The sequence below is a fragment of the Natator depressus genome, chromosome 7, assembly GCF_965152275.1.
Source record: "Natator depressus isolate rNatDep1 chromosome 7, rNatDep2.hap1, whole genome shotgun sequence".
Lineage (NCBI taxonomy): Eukaryota > Metazoa > Chordata > Testudines > Cheloniidae > Natator > Natator depressus.
In genome coordinates this window covers 103,359,498-103,382,532 of record NC_134240.1, presented here as the reverse complement: position 1 = coordinate 103,382,532, position 23,035 = coordinate 103,359,498, and the positions used below count along the sequence as shown (strand labels likewise).

The window sequence follows — 23,035 nt, the reverse complement described above, 5'->3', positions numbered from 1 at the left end:
ATTGAATTCAGTGGAAGATGCACCTGTGTGTCTGGGCTACCCAGACTTTGCATACAGGTGCCCACAGGTAAGAGGACAGTGTGTGCTGATTTACGCTCCCTCTGGAGTAACTATGCACGCAGTGGAGTGGGGAATGATGGAGCCTTGGCTCTGACTCCCCAAAATGCCACCAGTTCCGCTGACCATACATAGTGGGTCACAGTTTGCTCCTGATGTAGGCCAACAAGTTTACTACACAGTGCCTCCTGGAGCCACACCTTGCTCAGGGATGTGCCAGAAGGCACAGTGTAGCTCCAATTTTGCAAAACAGCTGCATAAGCAGGCTCTACATCCCTACTTGGCTGTCCCTGGTGAGCTCACGTTGTGTTACTCTGGAGCAAAACTGGGATTTCATAAAATGGAGAGATCAGTTTATCAGGACTGCAAAAGTTAGCTCTTTCCAGGGAGGGTGGAGAATAAAATCCCAGGGCCTTGTAAAATTAAAATATAAGAGCTTATGGGCTTGGCCTACTCTTTTTTCATTATTTTTTTTGTTCGACGTGACAGGAATGAATGTATGATGTGTGATTTATTAAAATAATATGCTCAGTTTCTGTAGGTGTCAATATCACCAAGAGGACTGTGTTTAAGAGAGAGCAGATTCTTCTGTGTGTGAAAATCAAAATGGCATCTGATAGGATGTTTTGATTATCAATAGAGACTGGCCAGAAGCTGGAATCTACGGAGGGTCTTCTGGAGGGAAATGGAAGGAGCAGAATTTCACTCCTCACCTCCTAAGTAGCATAACTGAGGAAACCTCCTTTATCAAAACTTTATCTAGAGTCCCTGTCCTGTGCTCTAACCATGTAATCATGCTGCCTTCCCTTAGAAAGAGGACAATGGGTTACCATATTCTCATGGTCTCTGAAAAGGACACTCTCCCACACCAGGCCCCGAGATCTAGCTTTGATTTCCAACCTCACATCCTAGATTGTGGAGAAGGAGGAGTGTGATGGGACAAAGAACATCTCATTTCATTCAATAGCAACCTTCTAGTCAATTAAGGAGAGTTATAAACAGGTTCCTAGGGAAACTGAATCTCTCTAATCTTTCTCAGTAAGACATAGGGTTTGATTCAAAGTATTTTCCCTTGACATCATGGGCTTTGGATGAGGTCCAGAGTCCTCAAGGCAGATGGTAAGCAGTATTTAAGGAAGGGAAGATATGAAAAGATCCTCAGGGAAATTACAGGATGCAGTGGAAATCCCAGGGAAGGGAAAAGGACACCGGAAGGTTATTAGGCTGTTAGGTCAGTTTATCTTGACAGTGGTCCCATTTGGAAGATGTCATTTTTGAGACTGCAGAGATGTGCTGTATTTTGTTATCAATCCAAACTCCTTTCCAAAATGTAACTGAAATACTGATCTTCAGCTTTGTGTCCGAGTCATTCTAAACAACTGATGCATGCCTGCCATCTCCTATTCATGCATTCCTTTCTCAAAATACCAAAATGCCTGTATTTTGGGGATCTACAGTTCTAGAAATAAATATACCATTGGAGCCCACAAACTTGCGGATGGGAAACCACTGCTGAAGTACAGGAAGGCTGGTTTTTTTTGCCTTCGACCTCTTGATAATATTGCTGTTTTCTCTGGGTTCCCTTATTGTATCATAGTCAAGAAATACAACATATTTTGCTAACCTTCTCCCCATGTCTCCTTCTGCTCCCCTTCCTTCCCATGCCACATTGTGGAGGGAAGGTGCATGTGGTCCATGATCCACTGCTACTTGAAACTAAAAGGGGCTGGCATGTAGATATTAACCTGGCATTCATAGTTTTGCCCATCAGGCAATGAATAGAGGAGAGACGCAAAACTAGAAGAAAACCAGCAATTCCAATTGTTTCTTACAAGATGTGGGATTTGTGTTTTATTTTGTTTCTTTTCTCTTTAGATCTGGTCCCTGAATTTGATCAGCTTGATAAAGCAAACCCAAACTGCGTGGTAATTGGAGATGCAGCGGACAATTTCTCCTACAAAAATCTCAGTGAAGCTTTCAGAGTTCTGATTGGACTGGAAAATCCTATTCTCATATCTCTGGGAAGAGGGTGAGTTAAGCACTGTTAGTTAGTACACCTAGGGCTGTATATTTTGCTAGTGTTCCAAGTCTGTTTGTACATACCTGTCGCCAGACCTCATGAATCCCATCGCTCTCTTCTGCTGACACAATGACTGAGATTTTCAAAGCCAACTGGGGGATGTAGCCACACAATTCATGTGTGTAAGGGATCGGGGCATAGATGACCTAGAGGTCACAGCTGGTCTGGGGCTGCATGTCAGGGATGATAGTTGTTGAGCAGAAGTTGGAGGACTCGCAAGAGCCAAGTTCAGTAAGCAAGAATCAGGATCAGCTTTGGCCCCCCTGCCTAGACTGGTGGGGCTTGGGCTTCGGACCCCCTACCCGGGGCATTGGGGCTTGGGCGGGCTTAGGCTTCGGTCCCCCCTCCTGGAGTCGTGAAGTAATTTCTGTTTTCAGAAGGCGGTCGCTGTGCAATGAAGTTTGAGAACCCCGGTCTAGCTTGTGGGATGGCCTGTTCAAACAGAGGTGTCTTGCTGCAAGCCAAGCCTTTTGACCCACTGTGAGAGCTGGGTCTTCCTGGCGTTGGTGATCTTCGAGGTGGTCCATAAGCTCCACATGCATATGAAGCCATTACAGGCTAATGTTGGGGAGGATCAGATGGCTCAGACGGCTGGTAACAAGGTTCCTTATGTCTGAGTGAACAGCGAGCCAAATTTTCACTTCCAGGTTCAAACCCTGCCCTGATCAGTAGTGAGTTGATGCTATGTTAGGCTAATTGCTGTTCAGTGGTCTGTGTGAAATAAGTTGGCCATCACAGGGCACGTTCTACTTTCAAAAGATATCTGTGAAAACTAACTAGAGAAGCAGCATTCCTAAAGAATGGCTTCTATGCTGGGGCTCCACCATGAGCTATGAGAACCATGTAAATGAGAAGTTGGTTTCTATACAGTTGCTTGAAAGTCCTTGGAGGTTGGAGGCTAAACAATATTTGCTTGTTAATATAGATTCACTCTTCAGTTATGCTCTTGGTGTAAAGGGGGCTCATTGGTATGGCACAGGTTCGACAGCATGGCAAGTGTTTATTATAAGCACAGCTTTCAGCTTATACTGAAGGAGCTATTCTCAGAGGCCCGGTTCCAGCTAATCACTGAAGCCCATATTTAAAGTTTAGCGTGGGTTTAAGTTGCTGTGCTGTAACAGAGTAAGAAAGATCAACACAGACTCCACAAAAGAAACTGAAGATCTTAGAGTCTAAGAGAACACTTGGAACGAATCATGATGAGTCTTGCCTTTTACGTAGGAAGTGATATATGGCACCTAAACAATGAACAATAGTATAGCAATATAATTATAATTAAAGACTGTTACCAAAATAATTCAAAAAATTATTTCTGACTCAGCAGTGTGCTTGTGATGGGTATAGAGTCAACAGCATCATGGGCGCAGGACAGGTTAAGCATGGGAAGTGTCCTTGAGGGACCAATTCTAGGAATAAGAGGTTAGTTTAGTCTTCATATCCCTTTAATCCTTGGCTTCTCTGCTGAGATTGCCAGAATGTGCAAAGTGGTGTCAGCAAAATTAGGGCTTAAAATTTTGATTATGATACCTCATTTTGTCATGTGGGTTGATAGGCCTTTTGTTGGCCAAGTAGTAGCATTCAACTAACAGGTGCTATTTTTAGTACTGTCCTGGTGTTATGTGTGATACTGATTCACGAACAAAGATTTTATATACATGCATGCCTTCAGAGTGTGGGGCAGTTTCAGGGCCTATGCAAATTTGGGACACAAACAGACGTACATTAATGTTGCAAAAGTTGTGTAAAGGTGGACATATATTCTGAACCAGGCGATGGAGATGAAAAGTCCAGTGGCCAGAGCTGTCCCTTAGGTAGGACGAACTGGGGCAACCGCTCCAGGCCCTGCGCTTTGGTGGGCCCTGTGGGCCAGTGCAATTGGCCGGCATGGTCAGTCCCAGAAGAGACAGATCTGTCACTTCTGCCCCGGGCCCCGCACTCCTCTAGGGATGGCCCTGCCAGTGGCACATTCCTGAAAAGACAACTGTGTTTAAAAGTTAGTTAACTGGAAGCTAAGCTGAAGACTGTAAGGCATGGGGGAGAAAACACTTCTCTAACAGAATGGCTGTAAAATCTGACTCATTGGTATCCAAAGAGATTAGTAATCTGCACACTGCAAATTACCAGTGCACCCTTGGGTTCTGAGCAGTTTGAGCACCCTTGTATAAATTATGCGATTGATTCCAATTCTTATGCTAATCTCACACGTGTTATGCACCTGTGTAACTCTATTGATGAAAAGGAGTACTAGTGGCACCTTAGAGACTAACAAATTTATTTGAGCATTATGCTCAAATAAATTTGTTAGTCTCTAAGGTGCCACAAGTGCTCCTTTTCTTTTTGTGAATACAGACTAACACGGCTGCTACTCTAAAACCTGTCTCTTGATGAAGTTACTCCCAGTTTACACCTGCATGAGACAGAAATCAAACCCCTTGTCTGGGTGCTTAAAATTGAAAGAGAACTAGGTGGCAACATTCAGTGTTAAGATAATTCAACCAATATAGTAACAGTGGGAGATCCTCAGGCCTATTACAGTTTACACAAGCTGAGGATAGAGCCCAGGCCTGCTCCGAGTAAAATCAGTGGCAGTTTTGCTATTGGTTTTAATGGGATGGAGAACTGTCCCAGAAGAGGATATAAATGTTACATAGTGATTTAATTGTCATGAAAAAGGTCATGAAATTATATTCTGGCTTTGACACTTTTTAAAAGCTGCTATATTTAATACTGTCAAAATCTGAACATGAACTACATACAACTTTAACTTGAAAATAACAAAATTCCAGACCCTGCAGAGTAGAAAAAAACAATCCAAAATGCACTTCATGATCCAAGAAAACAAATCAAATGACCACATGTAAAAAAGAATTAGCTCACAAGTTATTTTTAAAAGCCTTTACTTGTTTTTACATTGCACGTGATTTAATTTTTCTTTTTTACAGGACAGGCAAATTGCATGCCATCATGACTAAGTATGAGCTGCCAGCATTTATACCAAGACAAATCAAATAACAGTGTTTAATTTTGCCCTAAGTATGGTCAAGTTACCCCAAAGCTTTTAAGATTATTTAGTACTTTTATATTTTCTTATTACAATGGTAATTTGCATTATCACAGATCTTTAAAGTTTTCCTGATCAGGCTGCAGACAGGTCCCTGTATGACTGAAAAAAATGTACAATGAGCAGTCAGATAAGATTTTATGCTTTATCCTTCTGCCATTTTCGATTATTCAGCACAGCCTCTCTTTAAAATGGCCACTTGACCTTTGCTAGAACAGCCATTAACCTTCTATAGTCTAGCGTAAACAGCTTAATTTTCTGACAGTGGCATGACAGAAGAAATTACAAAGCCAATTCCCACTCTCAGTCCAAAACAGATGCTAAATGTAAATCACTCCATTTTCAGGAAGAGGGCATTCTGCTTCAGTGACTCTGACACTTTTGCTTTCTAGAGAATGAACTAAAACTTTAGAAGAAATCAGTCAAGGTGTTCTGTTTTTTTTAATTATTCTAATTCCATACGTGAACAGTAAGGGCAGTTCGTTGATGCTTTTTACGTGGCACTTTAGATCGCTGACCCTATTCTTGACATCATTTGTGCCACTGTGTCTCATACAACCTCTGTTTTCAGGGTCTTTAAACCTATCTAGCAGACTGTCTAGCTCAGCAATTTCTATAGCACCCCTGTCTGTAGTGTCCATGTGCTTGGTCATAAAAAATAGGCTCCAGATGAAATTTGAGCTCACAGAATTTGAACATATGTTTTTTAAAAAGAATCTTTAATAAAAAATTGGTCAGCCTGTTTTTAATTTAAGGCAACACAAATAAATAAATACACATGGGATTCAAAGGTTTTATCACTTTTGTGTTGCAGATCTATAACATAGGGTCATTCTGTTTTATATTTGGAAGGACAGTGTTATTTGCAATCAGCTGGTTCTTTGATGTACAAAAGTGATGACATTGTTGGTTCTCAATCTTTTTCTTTATCTTTCTGTTTATTCTTCTACATGAATAGTTGTAGGGACTTTTCACCCATATTGAAGAATCCACAGACAAAATGTGTCAAGGGGTAGCAGCACAATGGATTTAACTGCTCCTGGGCAGCCATTAAGCTGTTCTCCAACAGGTCAATAATCCACAAACTAAGAAGATTTTTCCATTTCCATTATGGTCTATTGAGCCCTTGAGATAAGAAGTTGTCACTACAGCTTCTGGGGCCAAGAATTAACATTTAAAAAAAACCAAAATGTGTGTTGCACAACAGACAAGAATGGCTCCTTCAGGGCCACCGGTATTTATCTCTGTTTTGGTTTAGCATTAATAACCTGCTCTTTAAAAACTCAAAAATAATTATGACTAAATCAGCGTTTTGAAAAGCTTCACCTCCCCAGTAGGACTTCTCCAGCCTGAAGAAAACAGGTTGCCAAATGTAGCCCAAGGTATTGTGTCCTAGGTGCTGGAACGGATGGTGCTCCTCCTGTTCCAAAACACAGCCAACACACACAGTGGAAGATTGTGGGGGGGGGGGGGGGAGGAGAGGAGGCATGGCTTTATTTTAAAAGATAACTCATTATAACACTTAGGCAGGCACCAAGATTTTCAGAGCCACTAGTGATTTTGGGTGCTCAGCTTGAGGCAGCTGATTCAGAGGATAGGTGCTCTGCAATTTTTGAAAAAGAGGTCCCTTTAAAACATCTCAAGTTGGGCACCCAAAACAATTTTGAAGACCTTGGCCATAAATGACAGTGTAAGCCTTTTCTCCAGATTGCTTCTTGACTTCCCTCTTAGAACTTCTCAGCTCCAACCCTTTGTTCACAGGCAGGGCAAGCTCTAGGTTTTTTGCCGCCCGAAGCAAAAATTTGCCGCCCCAAGCTCCGAGAGTGCAACTGCCTAAGGGTGGCTGGAATGCCACCCAAGCAAAAAAGGGTGGCCGGAATGCCGCCCCTGGAATTGTGCCACCCCAAGCACGTGCTTGCTTTGCTGGTGCCTAGAGACGGTCCTGTTCACAGGACCACTCAAGAGAAAAATCCACACACACTTCCCTTCTATCCAGGGTGGAGTTAACAGACTACACCTGCAGCAGTGAATCAGCAAGATTCTCCACTAACATCTCCCTGCAGTATTCATTTAAACTTTGCAGGAAACACATGGGAAAAGTGTATGTGTTTGTACTGTGACTACCACTGTCGGGCTCTGAATCTGTTTGCGGCCACTGCCTGCTACCACAATACAAATGATAATAACAAACTATAAAGTTTTAACATTTGTTAACAGATATGTGAAAAAATTTAGTCATTAATATATTATGTGATCTTTCTCCATGAATTGTTTGTGTGTAAGTGGTGTATCCTGTGGCTTGTACAATATAGTCCCAATACTGTGCAGCAATTGCCAAACTTAATGGCAAAACTGATTGATTTCACTGGGAGGAGGTGTAGACCCTATGACTTAAGAACTGTAGCCAGATAGAACCAGAGAATTATGTTGGGCCTGACATAAGCAGTTGCAACTCCATTGAAGTCAATGCTAATAATTTTGCAGTTAATCTCTTTTTGGATAGATGAACTTCTAAGAAAAAAAAGTCAAGAAAATAGAGGCGCTCTTAAACTGGTTGTGTTATTTTGAACGAGGAGCCCCCTCAGGCAGCTTACCCCCCGAACTAATGTCCCTGTTTTCTTCATGTGAGAGAAATGGGTTAGCGATTAGCAATTAGAGAGTAGTAACGCAGCTGTCATCCTTTGTGAGACACACTAATACACAGCAGTGGTAACCAGTTTAAATAGAAGCACGGGGCCAAATTCAGCCCTGGCATAGGATGGTTGAACTTCATTGGAGTCAGTGGAATTATGCAACATGTGGCAGGTCTGAATTTGATCTTGGGATCTGGTTAGGTCTCCCCGTTAGCAGTGCACCACATTGAGTAGCGGACAGACTGCGCAGTACAATTCACTGTAAATTAAGGCTCCAGAATTCTTAATTACTTATCTTCTAGTCCCAGCCATACACACATTTGCATAGGCACAGAATTAATGGAATATAGTTTATGTTCAATTGCCAACATCTTTATCACTTCCATTTCCAGACGCTATTATAAAGAAACCGATGGTCTGAAACTTGATGTTGGAGTGTATATGAAGGCATTGGAGGTATTTTATAGCTTGTATTATGTTTACCTGCTCTGTGCACCTTGCTCAAAATAACTGATAGAAATATGTGTTATCTTCTGTAATTCTTTTTGCTCATTTTGGGAGAGGAAATTACTATAAATTAACTGCATTGCTGCGCATGTGAATGGGTGAACTCATTCTGCTTGGCTCTGACCCCATTCTTATATTATGTATTCAAAAGTTTCAGCTTGAACTTTAATATTATTGGGCTCCTGTATGGGAAGGAAAGACAGTGGAAAAAGGAGTCAGAGAGGAAAAATACAATGAAGAAATTCAGTGAAGAATGGGGCAGAGAGAATTCCTGTTACAAAGGCTAGATATCCCAACCAGGACTGGTGCCCCTTTATGCAAGGCTTTGCGCTAGGAATGTGCATGGTAAGAAACTCCATTTTCTTAAGAGCTTACAGTGTAAGGTTCTGATTTAGCAAGATGTTTAAGCACATGTCCAACTTTCAGCATATGAGTAATGCCATTGATTATAATTAGATGACTCATGCATGAAACTAGGCGTGTGCTGAAGTCATAATAGGAATGGGGCCTATTAGATAAGTCACGCTAAATATGAGTGAAGGGAAGAGTTATTATGCCCCTTTTACTGAGGCCAGGTTTACACTACACACTTATTTTGGTATAACTACATTGCTCAGGGGTATGAAAATATCCACACCCCTTAGCGACATAGTTATACTGACCTTAACCCTGTGTAGACAGTGGTGCTCTCCCACCGATATAGCTACTGCCTCTCGCTGAGATGGAATTATTAAGCTGACAGAAGAGCTCTTGCCCGTCAGTTTAGAGCATCTTCACCAGAAGCGCTACGGCTGTACCGATGCAAGTTTGTAGTGTAGATCTGCCCTGAGGCTCAGAGAGGGATTAAAAATAAATTCAGAGCAACTAGGGAGAAAGGAGCAAAGTGGGAGGGGAGGGGAGCATTCTAATGGAAAAATAAAGAGCATGTATATATACTGTACCATGTGAATGCTGTGAACTCACTTGTGCCAATGTAGCTTTTGGGGAGGGTTGCCTGTCCATAATAAACAGTGCAGGCTTCCTGTTAGCTAGGAACGTCTTATTTATTACAACATGGGTATATAACTACAGCTAAATAAGGCTTTCAACCTTAAAAATGGGCTATATGGTTCACAAAACCTCCATATCCTTGAAATTCACCCACAATTCCTGAACACAAGTTTGTCAGCAAAGCACATCATTGCTGTAACAATGAATTTTTGTGACTCAAGTGTGAGCAAGATTAGAATTAGAAAACTACTTTCATGTTGGAAAATATGCCCAATTCTTAATTCTACACATTTCAAGAGGGCCTTTGCCCCTAACAGAACAGTCAACACTTGTATTATCCAAATCCTCTGTAAGTTACCTGCATCTACTAATCCATACGTTATTGAAAGGAATCAGTCAGTAATCACATACTCTTTCATACAATCTACAGAGAATGTGGAGTTGAACAAATCCATTTCTAATCTGTACAATATTATTTCTGTTCTTTTTCTTAGTATGCTTGTGATGTTCAAGCTGAGGTGGTGGGAAAGCCGGCAAAAATGTTTTTCCAATCAGCCTTGGCAGAAATGGAAGTTGAGCCACAGCAGGTAAGATGTCTTGTGCAACATTCACTAGATGTGCTGCGCAGCTATTGTCACCTGAATAAAAAAAGTATATTTCTGGCACACCAACTGGCAATCTTTTCTCAGTCAAAACTTTCATTGAAACCAGTGGAAAGATTGATGGAGTATGGACTTCAGGATTGGGCCCACACTGGCAAATGAAAAGTGCTTTGTTTAATGGCCATTCTAAAATATTACATTATATTTACATTATACATATATTTATTCCCATGAGATCTTCGAAAGATCTGATGAAGAATCTTTAAAATAACATTGTAAAGAAAAAAATTTCTGGCCCAACCCACAAATCTAATTAGACAGCAGAGTCTGACCTTGTCTGCTAGTGTAAATGTAGTATAAATACCCGAGTGCAGTGACCTACTCTGTTTCTTCTCCACTGCATGTTCTTCTCAATCACCTAGTAGAAGTACTGTAATGCAGGAAATTCACTCCTGAAATATACAACGTAATTTTTCCATATTTTGTCCTCTTCCTCTTGTGATCCTTTGTGCCCTTCCATTACTTCCCTCTTCCTATCACGCTGCGTGTTCTGTACCATACACCTTTCTTCTCCCTAATTATCCCTTCATCCTCCTCTCCCTTTTCAATTGTTCTGTCCTTCCTTCCTTACCACCTCTGATTCTCCCCTTTTACCACACCCTCTTTTCTCCTCTCCACCATCTTAGAGTATTTCAGAAGGAAGGACTATTACTTAAGTTAAAGGAAACAACAACACAAAAAAGAACAAAAGTAGAGTCTCCACAAGAGACTCTTCAATTTGTCCACATCTCTCCTAAAGTGTAGTACCCAGAATTAACATAAGAACGGCCACACTGGGTCAGACCAAAGATCCATCTAGCCAAGTATCCTGTCTTCCAACAGTGGCCTGGTGCCCCAGAGGGAATGAACAGAACAGGTAATCATCAAGTGATCCATCCTGTCGCCCATTTTCAGCTTCTGGCAAACAGAGGCTAGGACACCATCCCTGTCCATCCTGGCTAATAGCCATTGATGGACCTATCCTCCATAAACTTATCTAGTTCTTTTTTGAACTAGAAATTGGACACAATACTCCAGCTGAGACCTGACCAGTGTCTAGTAGAGTAGGATAGTTAATTCCTGTGTCTTACATACAACACACCTGTTAATACACCTCAGAATAATATTAGCCTTTTTCTCAACTGCATCACATTGTTGACTCATATTCCATTTGTGATCCACTTTAACCCACAGATCCTTTTCAGCAGTACCACCACCTAGCCCGTTATTCCCCATTTTGTAGTTATGCATTTGATTTTTCCTTCCTAAGTGAAGTACTTTGCACTTATCTTTTATTGAATTTCATCATGTTGAATTCAGACCAACTCTCCAATTTGTCAGGGTGATTTTGAATTCTAATCCTGTCCTTCAGAGTACTACTTGGTCAGGTAGACCCCATCTCTTCCCAGCAGAGCATCTTCCTGGAACAGCATCCCATGGTCGAGGAAGCTGAAGCTCTCCCATCGACACTATTTGCACAGCCATGCATTCATCTCCAGCATGTGTGTGTCCCTGTGTGAGCCCTTGCCTGGAGAAACTGGAGAAAAGCCTGTTGAGAGTCTTTGGGTTAAGTTTAGAAGTGAGAGCAACAAGGGTGATGTCGTGGTGGGCGTGTGCTATTGACCACTGGACCAGGAGGATGAGGTAGACGAGGCTTTCTTCAGACAATTAACTGAAGTTTCCAGATCACAGGGCCTGGTTCTAATGGGGGACTTCAATCACCCTGACATCTGCTGGGAGAGCAATACAGCAGTACACAGACAATCCAGGAAGTTTTTGGAGTGTTGGGGATAACTTCCTGGTACAACTACTGGAGGAACCAGCCAGGGGCTGTTCTCCTCTTGACCTGCTGCTTACAAACAGGGAAGAATTGGTAGGGAAAGTAGAAGTGGGTGGCAACCTGGGCAGCAGTGACCATGAGATGGTTGAGTTCAGGATCCTCACAAAAGGAAGAAAGGAGAGTAGCAAAATATGGACCCTGGACTTCAGAAAAGCAGACTTTGACTCCCTTAGGGAACTGATGGGCAGGATCCCCTGGGAGGCTAATATGAGGCGGGGAAAGAGTCCAGGAAAGCTGGCTATATTTTAAATAAGCCTTATTGAGGGCGCAGGAACAAATCATCCCGATGTGCAGAAAGAATAGCAAATATGGCAGGCAACCAGCTTGGCTTAACGGTGAAATCTTCGGTTAGCTTAAACACAAAAAGAAAGCTTACAAGAAGTGGAAACTTGGTCACATGACTAGAGAGGAGTATAAAAATATTGCTCAAGCATGCAGGGGTGTAATCAGGAAGGCCAAAACACAACTGGAGTTGCAGCTAGCAAGGGATGTGAAGGGTAACAAGAAGGGTTTCTACGGGTTTGTTAGCAATAAGAAAAAGGTCAGGGAAAGTGTGGGACCCTTACTGAATGGGGGAGGCAACCTAGTGACAGATGATGTGGAAAAACCTGAAGTACTCAATGCTTTTTTTGCCTTGGTCTTCACAGACAAAGTCAGCTCCCACACTGGTGTCCTAGGCAACACAGTATGGGGAGGAGGTGAGCAGCCCTCAGTGATGAAAGAACAGGTTAAGGACTATTTAGAAAAGCTGGACATGCACAAAGTCCATGGGTCCAGATCTAATGCATCCGAGGGTGCTGAGGGAATTGGCTGATGTGATTGCAGAGCCATTGCCATTATCTTTGAAAACTTGTGGTGATCGGGGGAGGTGCCGGACAATTGGAAAAAGGCAAATATAGTGCCCATCTTTTAAAAAGGGGAGAAGGAGAACCTGGGGAACTACAGAGTGGTCAGCCTCATCTCAGTCCCTGGAAAAATCATGGAGCACGTCCCCAAGGAAACCATTTTGAAGCACTTGGAGGAGAGGAAGGTGATCAGGAACAGTCAACATGGATTCACCAAGGGCAAGTCATGCCTGATCAACCTGATTGCCTTCTATGATGAGATAACTGGCTCTGTGGATATGGGGAAACAGTGGACGTGATATATCTTGACTTTAGCAAAGCTTTTGATACGGTCTCCCACAGTATTCTTGCCAGCTAGTTAAAAAAGTATGGTTTGGATGAATGGACTATAAGGTGGATAGAAAGCTGGCTAAATTGTTGGGTTCAATGGGTAGTGATCAACGGCTCAGTGTCGAGTTGGCAGCTGATATCAAGCGGAGTGCCCCAGGGGTCGGTCCTGGGGCCGGTTTTGTTTAACATCTTTATTAATGATCTGGATGATGGGATAGATTGCACCCTCAGCAAGTTTGCAGATGTCACTAAGCTGGGGGGAGAGGTAGATATGCTGGAAGGTAGGGATAGGGTCCAGAGTGACCTACACAAATTGGAGGATTGGGCCAAAAGAAATCTGATGAGGCTCAACAAGGGCAAGTGCAGAGTCCTGCACTTAGGACGGAAGAATCCCATGCACCGCTACAGGCTGGGGACCGACTGGCTAAGCAGCAGTCCTGCAGAAAAGGACCTGGGGATTACAGTGGATGATAAGCTGGATATGAGTCAACAGTGTGCCCTTGTTGCCAAGAAGGCATAATGGGCTGCATTAGTAAAAGCATTGCCAGCAGATCAAGGGAAGTGATTATACCCCTCTATTTGGCACTGGTGAGGCCACATCTGGAGTATGGTGTCCAGTTTTGGGCCCCCCGCTACAGAAGGGATGTGGAAAAATTGGAGAGAGTCCAGCGGATGGCAGCGAATATGATTAGGGGGCTGGAGCACATGACTTATGAGGAAAGGCTGAGGGAACTGGGCTTATTTAGTCGGCAGAAGAGAAGAGTGGGGGCAGGGGGATTTGATAGCAGCCTTCAACTATCTGAAGGGGGGTTCCAAAGAGGATGGAGCTAGGCTCTTCTCAGTGGTGGTAGATGACAGAACAAGAAGCAGTGGTCTCAAGTTGCAGTGTGGGAGGTCTAGGTTGGATATTAGGAAAAACTATTTCATTAGGAGGGTGGTGAAGCACTGGAGTTACCTAGGGAGGTGGTGGAATCTCCGTCCTTAGAGGTTTTTAAGACCCGGCTTGACAAAGCCCTGGCTGGGATGATTTAGTTGGTGTTGGTCCTGATTTGAGCACGGGGTTGCACTAGATGACCTCCTAATAACCCCAATTATACATACAATATGATGGGGGCTAATTTAGCTACAACTAATCGGGAGAAAGATCTTGGAGTCATCGTGGATAATTCTCTGAAGACGTCCACACAGTGTGCAGTGGCAGTCAAAAAAGCAAACAGGATGTTAGGAATCATTAAAAAAGGGATAGAGAGTAAGACGGAGAATATTTTATTGCCCTTATATAAATCCATGGTATGCCCACATCTTGAATACTGCGTACAGATGTGGTCCCCTCATCTCAAAAAAGATATATTGGCATTAGAAAAGGTTCAGAAAAGGGCAACTAAAATGATTAGGGGTTTGGAACGTGTCCCATATGAGGAGAGATTAAAGCGGCTAGGACTTTTCAGCTTGGAAAAGAGGAGACTAAGGTGGGATATGATAGAGGTATATAAAATCATGAGTGGTGTGGAGAAAGTGAATAAGGAAAAGTTATTTACTTGTTCCCATAATATAAGAACTAGGGGCCACCAAATGAAATTAATGGGTAGCAGGTTTAAAACAAATAAAAGGAAGTTCTTCTTCACTCAGCGCACAGTCAACCTGTGGAACTCCTTGCCTGAGGAGGTTGTGAGGGCTAGGACTATAACAGGGTTTAAAAGAGAACTGGATAAATTCATGAAGGTTAAGTCCATTAATGGCTGTTAGCCAGGATGGGTAAGGAATGGTGTCCCTAGCCTCTGTTTGTCAGAGGGTGGAGATGGATGGCAGGAGAGGGATCACTAGGTCATTACCTGTTAGGTTCACTCCCTCTGGGGCATCTGGCATTGACCACTGTCGGTAGACAGGATTCTGGGCTGGATGGACCTTTGGTCTGACCCAGTATGGCCATTCTTATGTTCTTATGAGGTCTCTTCCAACCCTAATCTTCTATGATTCAACCGGGAGGATGGACAAGAGTTCAGTTGGTGCCTTGACCCCTTCACCTTTGTAGTCACTGCTGATCTCCTCAGGGTTGCCTGACAGGATCATTAATATCCATGTGGCTGAGGAGCATAGGGTAGTGATCAGAGAGCCTCGGCAACCTTTCCATAACATCTCTGACATGGGCCCCAGGCAGGCAACACATCTCTCTGGTCATCATGTCAGGTCAGCAGATGGGTGCCTCCATGCCCCTCAGAAGAGAGTCTCTGACTTCCAGCACCTTACGCTGCCTCCTCTTGGGTGCAGTGGCCATGAGACTTCCACCTGTGGGGTAGGTAGGTCCTCCTCAGTCACTGGGGTCTGCTCCTCAACTTCCTGTTACCAGTACAGCATATTTGTTTGTCACCACAATAGACAGTGGACTTGGGTGGGGGGTGGAGCACTGTCTAATGCCAATGTGGCCAGCAACCAGTCTCTTCCCTTTAAAACAGCCATTCCTCCTTCCTCCTCTGGTGCTGCTGTAGTCCTCTGTAGACAGGTAACGTCCTCCGTCCCAGATGTATACATGAGCGTCCTGTTGATGAGATCCTCATGCTCCTGGATGCTACGCAGATGAAGCATCTCCTCTTGCAGCTCTCCTACCTGCTTCCTAAGGGAAACACCTCTCATACCAGGTGATTCCCTCAGCCTGGGTTTCATCAGCAGGGACATGCAGGCCTCATTCGCAGCAAGTCAAGACCAGGGCCTGGGTAGACGCCTCCACGTTGCGTGTGTCTATATAGAATGTTTTTTATATATTCAATATATATATTGTGTATGTGTTTTTATATATAAAAAGTGTGTGTGTGTGTATTAAATAACTGAAAGAAATTATATTATAGGCAGAGCTGGTAGTGCTACCGATAGTTTAAGTTGCTTGACACTTTTCATTGCAGAAAAATAGTATGTAGGCTGAAGAATAGGTTGTACCATAATGCATACGCACAATGGGGCCAAATCAAAGTTATTTGGGTAGCATTAATTCTGGCATTTCCTAACTAGACTTTGCAAGTGTAAGAGTGAGAGAGAGAGAGAGTGTGTGTGTGTGTGTGTGTGTACACATATAAAAGTACAGTGTTCTTACAATACAATTGGTTCCCTAATGATCTGTTATATAATGTTTTTCTCTCTCTCCTAAATGTGCTGTATGTCTATACCTATGACTGCAAAATAAGGAGCAGTTTAATTGCTTCTAGCATTATAAAATACTCAGTAATAATTTATTCCATTTCTGAAATCCATTTAAACGTCAAATCAGCAGTAGCACACAATCATTAAATAATTTTAGACGAATTGTGTTTTATAAAATATATTACAATTTTCTATTACCTTATTTTTAATGAAAAAATATCTTTTTTTTATAATGCTATCTCACTACAGTAATGGTAGGCTGTGTCAATGTTTAACATTCTCAGGCTGCTTTAATCAATAATCACCAGTCATTTCCCTTGATGACTGCTTCTTACTGAGACCCTGACTTTGCCTTCTACTGCTGAGATGTTTTCAACTTGCACTTGGAGTAGAAGGAACTCCCTGAAGTCCAGTTTTCATTGTAGTCTTTCCTCAGTGGCATAAAAATAACAGATTGATGGTATTACTTTAGTAGATTGGAAATGTAAATCTCTAAGAGGTAGCCAGAGCCTTCTTATGGTTCAGTAGTATGGCAAAGAATAACACATCTTATAGGTTATTGAAATACGTAATTCAAATGTTTTAAGGCTGATGAAACTATGGATGATTTTGACAAATTTACAATAAAACCTAAATAATGTTAAGGTTCCAGAAATATTATATTATCACAAAAAGTTCTGTCTATAGCAGATTTTCTTGTTTTAATGGGAATTATGGCATGTCATACCAGAGTACATAAACTACAGGTAGCTAACAAATTCTGATTCTGTTACCTGCAAACCCCGGAGTTAGTGATGCATAAAACCCAGTGAGGTCACTCCAAGAGTGGTAGAAGGTGTCTACTTCTGTGGTTGTACTTTCTGCATTTATTTGGGATGGGATCGCCCCTCTGGGGTTTAGGAGAGATTTGTAATGGCACAAATAGGAGTTAGGCGCTCAACTTCCATTGAAAGATGAATTCAAATATAACTGCCCATTAGGCGTTTGGAAAACTGCCCCAGTGTCCCAGCGTATTTGTCTCTATCTTATCTGCCTTATTGTACAATATCTTGCAGGTCAGAATTCACATTTGATGCCCTTTGCATGTTTGGTTGCTCAGCAAATAGGGGTCCCAGATATACACATCATTTTAAAGTGAATTGGAATCTCAAAGCCTAGATGATTATCAGGCTGAGGGGAAAGAGGAGAAAAGTAAATACAAGAAGTTTCTCTTATAAAGGATTTTAATACATTAGTTAAGATTTTGCATATAGACTTCTATTGCTGCACATCCCAGTCATATTTAACATGATTATGGCTATTAAGCCTGTAGAAAAAATCTGCTTATGCAAAAATACTTTTTATTCTTGGAGGTTACACTGTATGAAAATTCTATTAAAGTTGGCATAGATATTTCGGTGGCATCTTATCCATTTACTTTCTCCATGCACTTCACTTCACTTCAAAATACAGCATGTGAGCTTGGCTTAAGTGTAAAAAAACACAAAGTTATTATTTTGTTTAGCATAGATGTTTTGGCTGTGTCATTCATCTTCTTAATCTGTAATTTCTTCTCCTTCAAAATTAGCGTGTGAGTTTGTTTGTGTGTGTGTGTGTGTATATAGTTCCAGGTCGGCAACCCTGGCTAAACTCCACTATTCACAGAACAGGTACAGTAAGAGAAAGTTTCCACATACTGCCCTACCAGTGCTCCATAAGCTTACTAGCACGGACTACTTTTGGGGGTGAGAAGATGGTTCAGTCCACATGTGTTCAGACTGCCAACAAGATTTCCAGTTGTAGCGGTGATATCTATGATATGACCATATATCCACTAGGGATTATTTTGTGGCTGTCAGATGTCATTGATCAGCCATTTCACAGTAACTGTTTTCTCATCACTACTGATTGGGGTTGGATTTGAACCAGCATCCTGGAGATAAAGGGCTATTTTAAAAATATATAATGACCAATTTCCCTGAGCCATCCAGCGCTCCCGTAAAGTGTAATTTTTAGAGAATATGCATTCTTTCAAGAAATATATATAAACCCTCTTTCATTGCTTCCATTTTATAGGATGTAGAAAAATATATATTACAACTCCTTCCAATTTTTGATATATCCAGTTAATATTGTCACGGTTTTCTGACAGCCTTAGTACATTTTGTCTTTTTTGGTAAATTTTTAGTTGAATTTTAAAAAGAAATAACTTCCACATGCTCATTGAACAGACTAATCACCTGTGTTCCCTCTGTAAAATGTGATCATAAGTGGGGATCTTTTAATTCTTGCTTTCAGTGGGTGTGTGACCTTTCAGTTCTCTCTCTTTCTCTCTCTCTCTCTCCATATTACAGTCAGAGAGGAAGTTAAACCTAGGTTTGACAGGTAGAGTTTTTTTATTTCCCTTGACAGTGCACCTCTTGACCTCTATCTTCTTGCCAATGATTTTTTTAAATCCTAAATGATTTGGGAATAATTGCTCCTCCTTTAGTGATTATTGCCCTTCACCGATAGTAAATCTATGAAATCCCCCGAGGTTGGAGTACATTTTTGTATGCGTATGCCACAAGCTGGCCTGGATAGGCATCAGTGCTCTTTTGCAGCTGCACTTTCTGAGCTGACTGTCTTCTTGCATGAAAACTTGCCTATGCAGAATATAACACACCACTGGTGCGCAGCCTTCTCAGCTACTCACAAGTGCTCAGATCCCTCAGAAACCCATCTTCATGGTTTCCCTTTTTCAAAGGAAATCCCCTTTTAGGGTTTTAGAACTGGAGTGAAGACCCATTTCCTTAAGAATTCATGTCCTCTTAGGGTATGTCTATACTGCTGCAATTAAACACCTGCAGGTGGCCTGTGCCAGCTGACTGGTGTTCAGGCAAAGGGGCTGTTTAACTGCAGTATAGAAGTTCAGGCTTGGGCGGGAGTCCGGGCTCTAGGTCCAGGACCCTGTGAGGTGGGAAGGCACCAGGGCTTGGGCTGCAGCCCAACTCCGAATGGCTACACTGCAATTAAACAGTCCCTTAGCCTCAGCCCCTTAGCCTGAGTCAGCTGACATGGGCCAGCCACGGGTGTCTAATTGCAGTGTAGATATATCCTTACAGTCCCCAAAACCAAGGCCACATGGGCCCCTGCCCTTGTGGAAGGCAGCTCTGCAGTGAATCTGAGGACGGTCATGCCTGCAGTAGAGTCCTGCTGACATACAGGAGACGAGAAACTCATTCATATTATCTCCCTGCAGCCTCCACTGACTCTCCATGGATTCTGCCCCCTTTCCCATACAGGAGTCAGGGAGGCACCAGTAGCCATGGAGAGCTGCCTGAAGGGAGGGGGAGGAGTTTGATGATGAGGGGGCTAATTTCGAAGCTACTGAAGCCGATGCTTGTGGGTGAGAGATGACTGGAGGGAAAGCAAGAGGCTCTGCTCCTGCCCCTTTTCCCAATGCCTGTGGAGCTCTGTGTGTGTGTGTGTGAGGGCTAATGGCCCCCATTGTCAGCTGCTAGCATTGTGAAGCTCTGGTGCTAGATCAGGAAGAAGGTGCCTATTTGGCTGCCTTGCTATTTCCCAGCTAGCACTCCTTCGGGGAATCCCTGTTTGCTTCACATTGAAATATCAAGGGAGGCGCTGCCTCCTTCCTCACTCCAGTCCCCAGTGCTCCCTGTTGTCGAGAAATTGGAGAGAATGCAGAAAATAGCCACAAAAGCGGTGTGAGGGCTGAACAAAATGCCCGTACAGTGAGAGACTTAAACCGCTCAATCTGTTTAGCTTATCAAAAAGAAGATTGAGAGGTGCCTTGATCACAGTATACAAGTACCTTCATGGGCAGAAAACACCAGGTACTAGAGGGCTCATCAACCTAGCCAAGAAAGGCATCACAAGAGCCAGTGGCTGGAAGCTGAAACCAGGCAAATTCAAATTAGAAATCAGGCACAAGTTTTTAACTGTCACTTGTAGTGAAAGTGATTAAACCGTTGGAATAAACTACTAAGGGAAAGGATGGATTCTTCATCTTTTAAAACTGGATGCCTTTCTGGAAGACATGCTTTAGTCAAACATAAGTTACTGGGCTCAGTGCAGGAGTAAGTGGGTGAAACTTAATGGCGTGGGGTGTACATATAAGAGATTGGGTTAGTTGATCTGCTGGCCCTGTCTGGCCTTAAACTCTTTGAAACAATGAGGCAGACACAGAATAGCTCCATGAATGCTACAAATTGAAAATTTTAATAGTTATAAGGTATGGTGATGGAGGGCCAGAGCATGTCATCTCTTCTGTCCTTAAATTCTGTGAATCTATGGAAATGGTTCATTCCCTCCCCAGCATCAGACCCAACACACTATGGCAACCAAGTTTTCTGTTACTTCAGTTTGTGAGTCTTCATTTGTGCTCTATCTAAACAGCAGCGGCGGGGGCTGTGATAACAGTGTGACTGTATAGAGCAAAGGCTCTTAAATTTGGCCCTCATTATGGGAACACTTGATGCGCATGCTGCTATGTGGCTGCATCGTGTATGAAAAAGATGTGTTTCAAGGACCAGGCTAGGAAAGAAGAGGTTTTAATATTAGCTAGAAATGGTAACTGGAATGATGCCTAAAATAGAAAGATTCTGTGTGTTATTTTAATAAAGCTGTTGCACGCCACACATACAAACACCAAAACAAATCAGAATTCCCCTTAGAATATGGTTACTAGAGAAGCCAACCCCCATTTGTGGTGTACGTGACTCATTCCCATGACCTCTCTGACAATGGCCTATTTATCCGCCCAAGTCAGATGGAAAAATGCTAGGCTGGTTTTCTGTGCATGCTCAGTGGAGTCCCCTTGATGCTATTCTTGGCAACACCATTGCCATCTAAGGCAATTCTGGTCCAGTTACAAGTGTGCCTTTTAACCTACAAAGGCCCGTAGGTGGAACATAGACCTGTAATGAGGGACACAAGAAAAAATGTAGGGCAGAGCGCTTAAAATGTGAGACCAATTTATATAGTATAAAAATAAATACTGTGTGTAACCCCCGTGTAACAAGTCTATATTCTGTGGCAATGTTAGAATAATTGAGATAGCAAGTTTAATGTGGAAGAGAAGTAAATTTCGGCAAAAAATGAGTAATGAGAGAGAGTTGTGAGGTATAATTATTGTGGAAGCCTGGTAGCACTTTAGGTAAGGTTGCAAGTTAAGCAGCTACTGTAGCAAACTTGCAGCTAAGATAGTTTGGTCATGTAACTAGTTAATACATTTTCAAACACAACTAGCTCTGTCTATAGTAGGTGCATAGTCATGTTTGAAAAATGGGAGCTAAAACCTGTTGTTTGACATGTTTTTGAACAAGATGTATTTTCCCAGTCTACCCTATAATGCACTTTGTAGCCCTCTAATGTAAACTGCCTTCGTTTATCTTGGGTGCAGTCCAGAATTTATTGAGAGATTTGGATGAGGAAAGAATGCTGAGTCATAATTTGGGGCTGAACTTTTCTGTGATTGCTCAGAGGTTATTTTTTTCTTTTTGGGGCATGGGGGAAGTTTGAGATAAAGCAGTCAGCCATTTTTAAATCCAAAGGAGGGGAAGGCAGGGTGACAGCAAAGACTTGAAACTTGTCACTTACGACTCTAGTTTGGTTTGAAACAAATGGATTTTGATTTAACAAAGATATCACCATATGAAAACTGTGTGTATTGAGCATGCACGGTGATGGGGCAAGGCCAGATGGCTATAGAAAAGTAGTGGGAGATAGATATATTAGCTCCAGGCTAAACAAATCCCTGGTACCAGGATAAGTGAAATGGCAGCTGCTCCAGGTCAATTAAGACACCTTGGGCCAATTAAGAACTTTCCAGAAGGCAGGGAGAATGCTAGGTTGATTGGGACACCTGAAGCCAATCAGGGGCTGGCTGACATTAGTTAAAAGCCTCCCAGTCAGTCAGGTGGGTGTGCATGTCAGGAGCTGTGGGAGGAAGTTGTGCTGTTGGAGAGACTGAGTAGTACACACCATATCAGGCACAAGGAAGGAGGAGGTAAGGGTGAAGTGGAGCTCGAGGAAGTGAGGGTTGCTGTGTGGGGGAAGTAGCCCAGGGAATTGTACATGTCATGTTTCTAAAAGGTCAGCTACCATAGCTGATACTAATAGGGTCCCTGGGCTGGAGCCCGGAGTAGAGGGTGGGCCCAGGCTCCCCCCCCACCTTTGCCCCCTGATTAATCACTGAGACTGGGAGACAACAGAGACTGTGCAAGGAAAGATAACTTCTCCTCACCTCCCTCACTGGCTTATGATGAAAATGGCTCAGTAGACTGTGACCCTTGTCTCTAGAGAGAGCAGGGTTACGTGGAGGGTCACAGTGAGCCTCTGAGGCTAGCAAAATCCGCTAGGAAACGCGGGACTCACGGAGTCAAGGACAGAGTATTGTCACAATACACAGAGACTTTTCTCAGTTAAATTTTGCTTTGTAACCAATGTACTTTAGTTTGCTTATACAGTATTTCACTTTCATAGACAGTAACTGATTTTGATGCGATCATTGCTACACACATGGAAAATGCTATGTATTTTTGCATAACATGACATTGGACTGCGTTGTGATGCATGTCTGTCTAAATTTTCATATTTCCCAAGTGTGATTTGAGAATAAATGTTCCCAAGTTATTTTTTTCATAGATTTGCAAACATTTTGATCAGCCTTTATAGTATAACTTCTAAGGAAATGTTTAAAACTTTATATTATCTTAACTGCCATTGCCATAACATAAAAACATGTTTGGTAGGAATGTAGGACTAACTTTATGAATTTCTACATTGTTTTTGTACTCTGCCTAATCATTTTTGACTCTTCTGATTTGATTTCAAATTTGTGGATATATACTGTTCAACTGTATAGCCAGCAGAGGTGCAGTGTGAATTATATTCAGTGTAGGATGACTTTTAATCAATATGATGACAATATTATCTT

General features: G+C 42.4%; 1 protein-coding gene across 2 annotated transcripts in view; it reads left to right on the top strand.

The window, feature by feature from the left end:
• The window catches only part of LHPP (phospholysine phosphohistidine inorganic pyrophosphate phosphatase), a 165,678-nt gene that overhangs the window by 27,505 nt on the left and 115,138 nt on the right, over window positions 1–23,035 (top strand). For both annotated transcript variants that reach the window (XM_074959193.1, XM_074959191.1), the window contains exons 3-5: window positions 1,933–2,086; window positions 8,224–8,287; window positions 9,823–9,915. In XM_074959193.1, coding sequence (XP_074815294.1) covers window positions 1,933–2,086; window positions 8,224–8,287; window positions 9,823–9,915 — 311 coding nt within the window. The remainder of the gene's footprint in view (window positions 1–1,932; window positions 2,087–8,223; window positions 8,288–9,822; window positions 9,916–23,035) is intronic.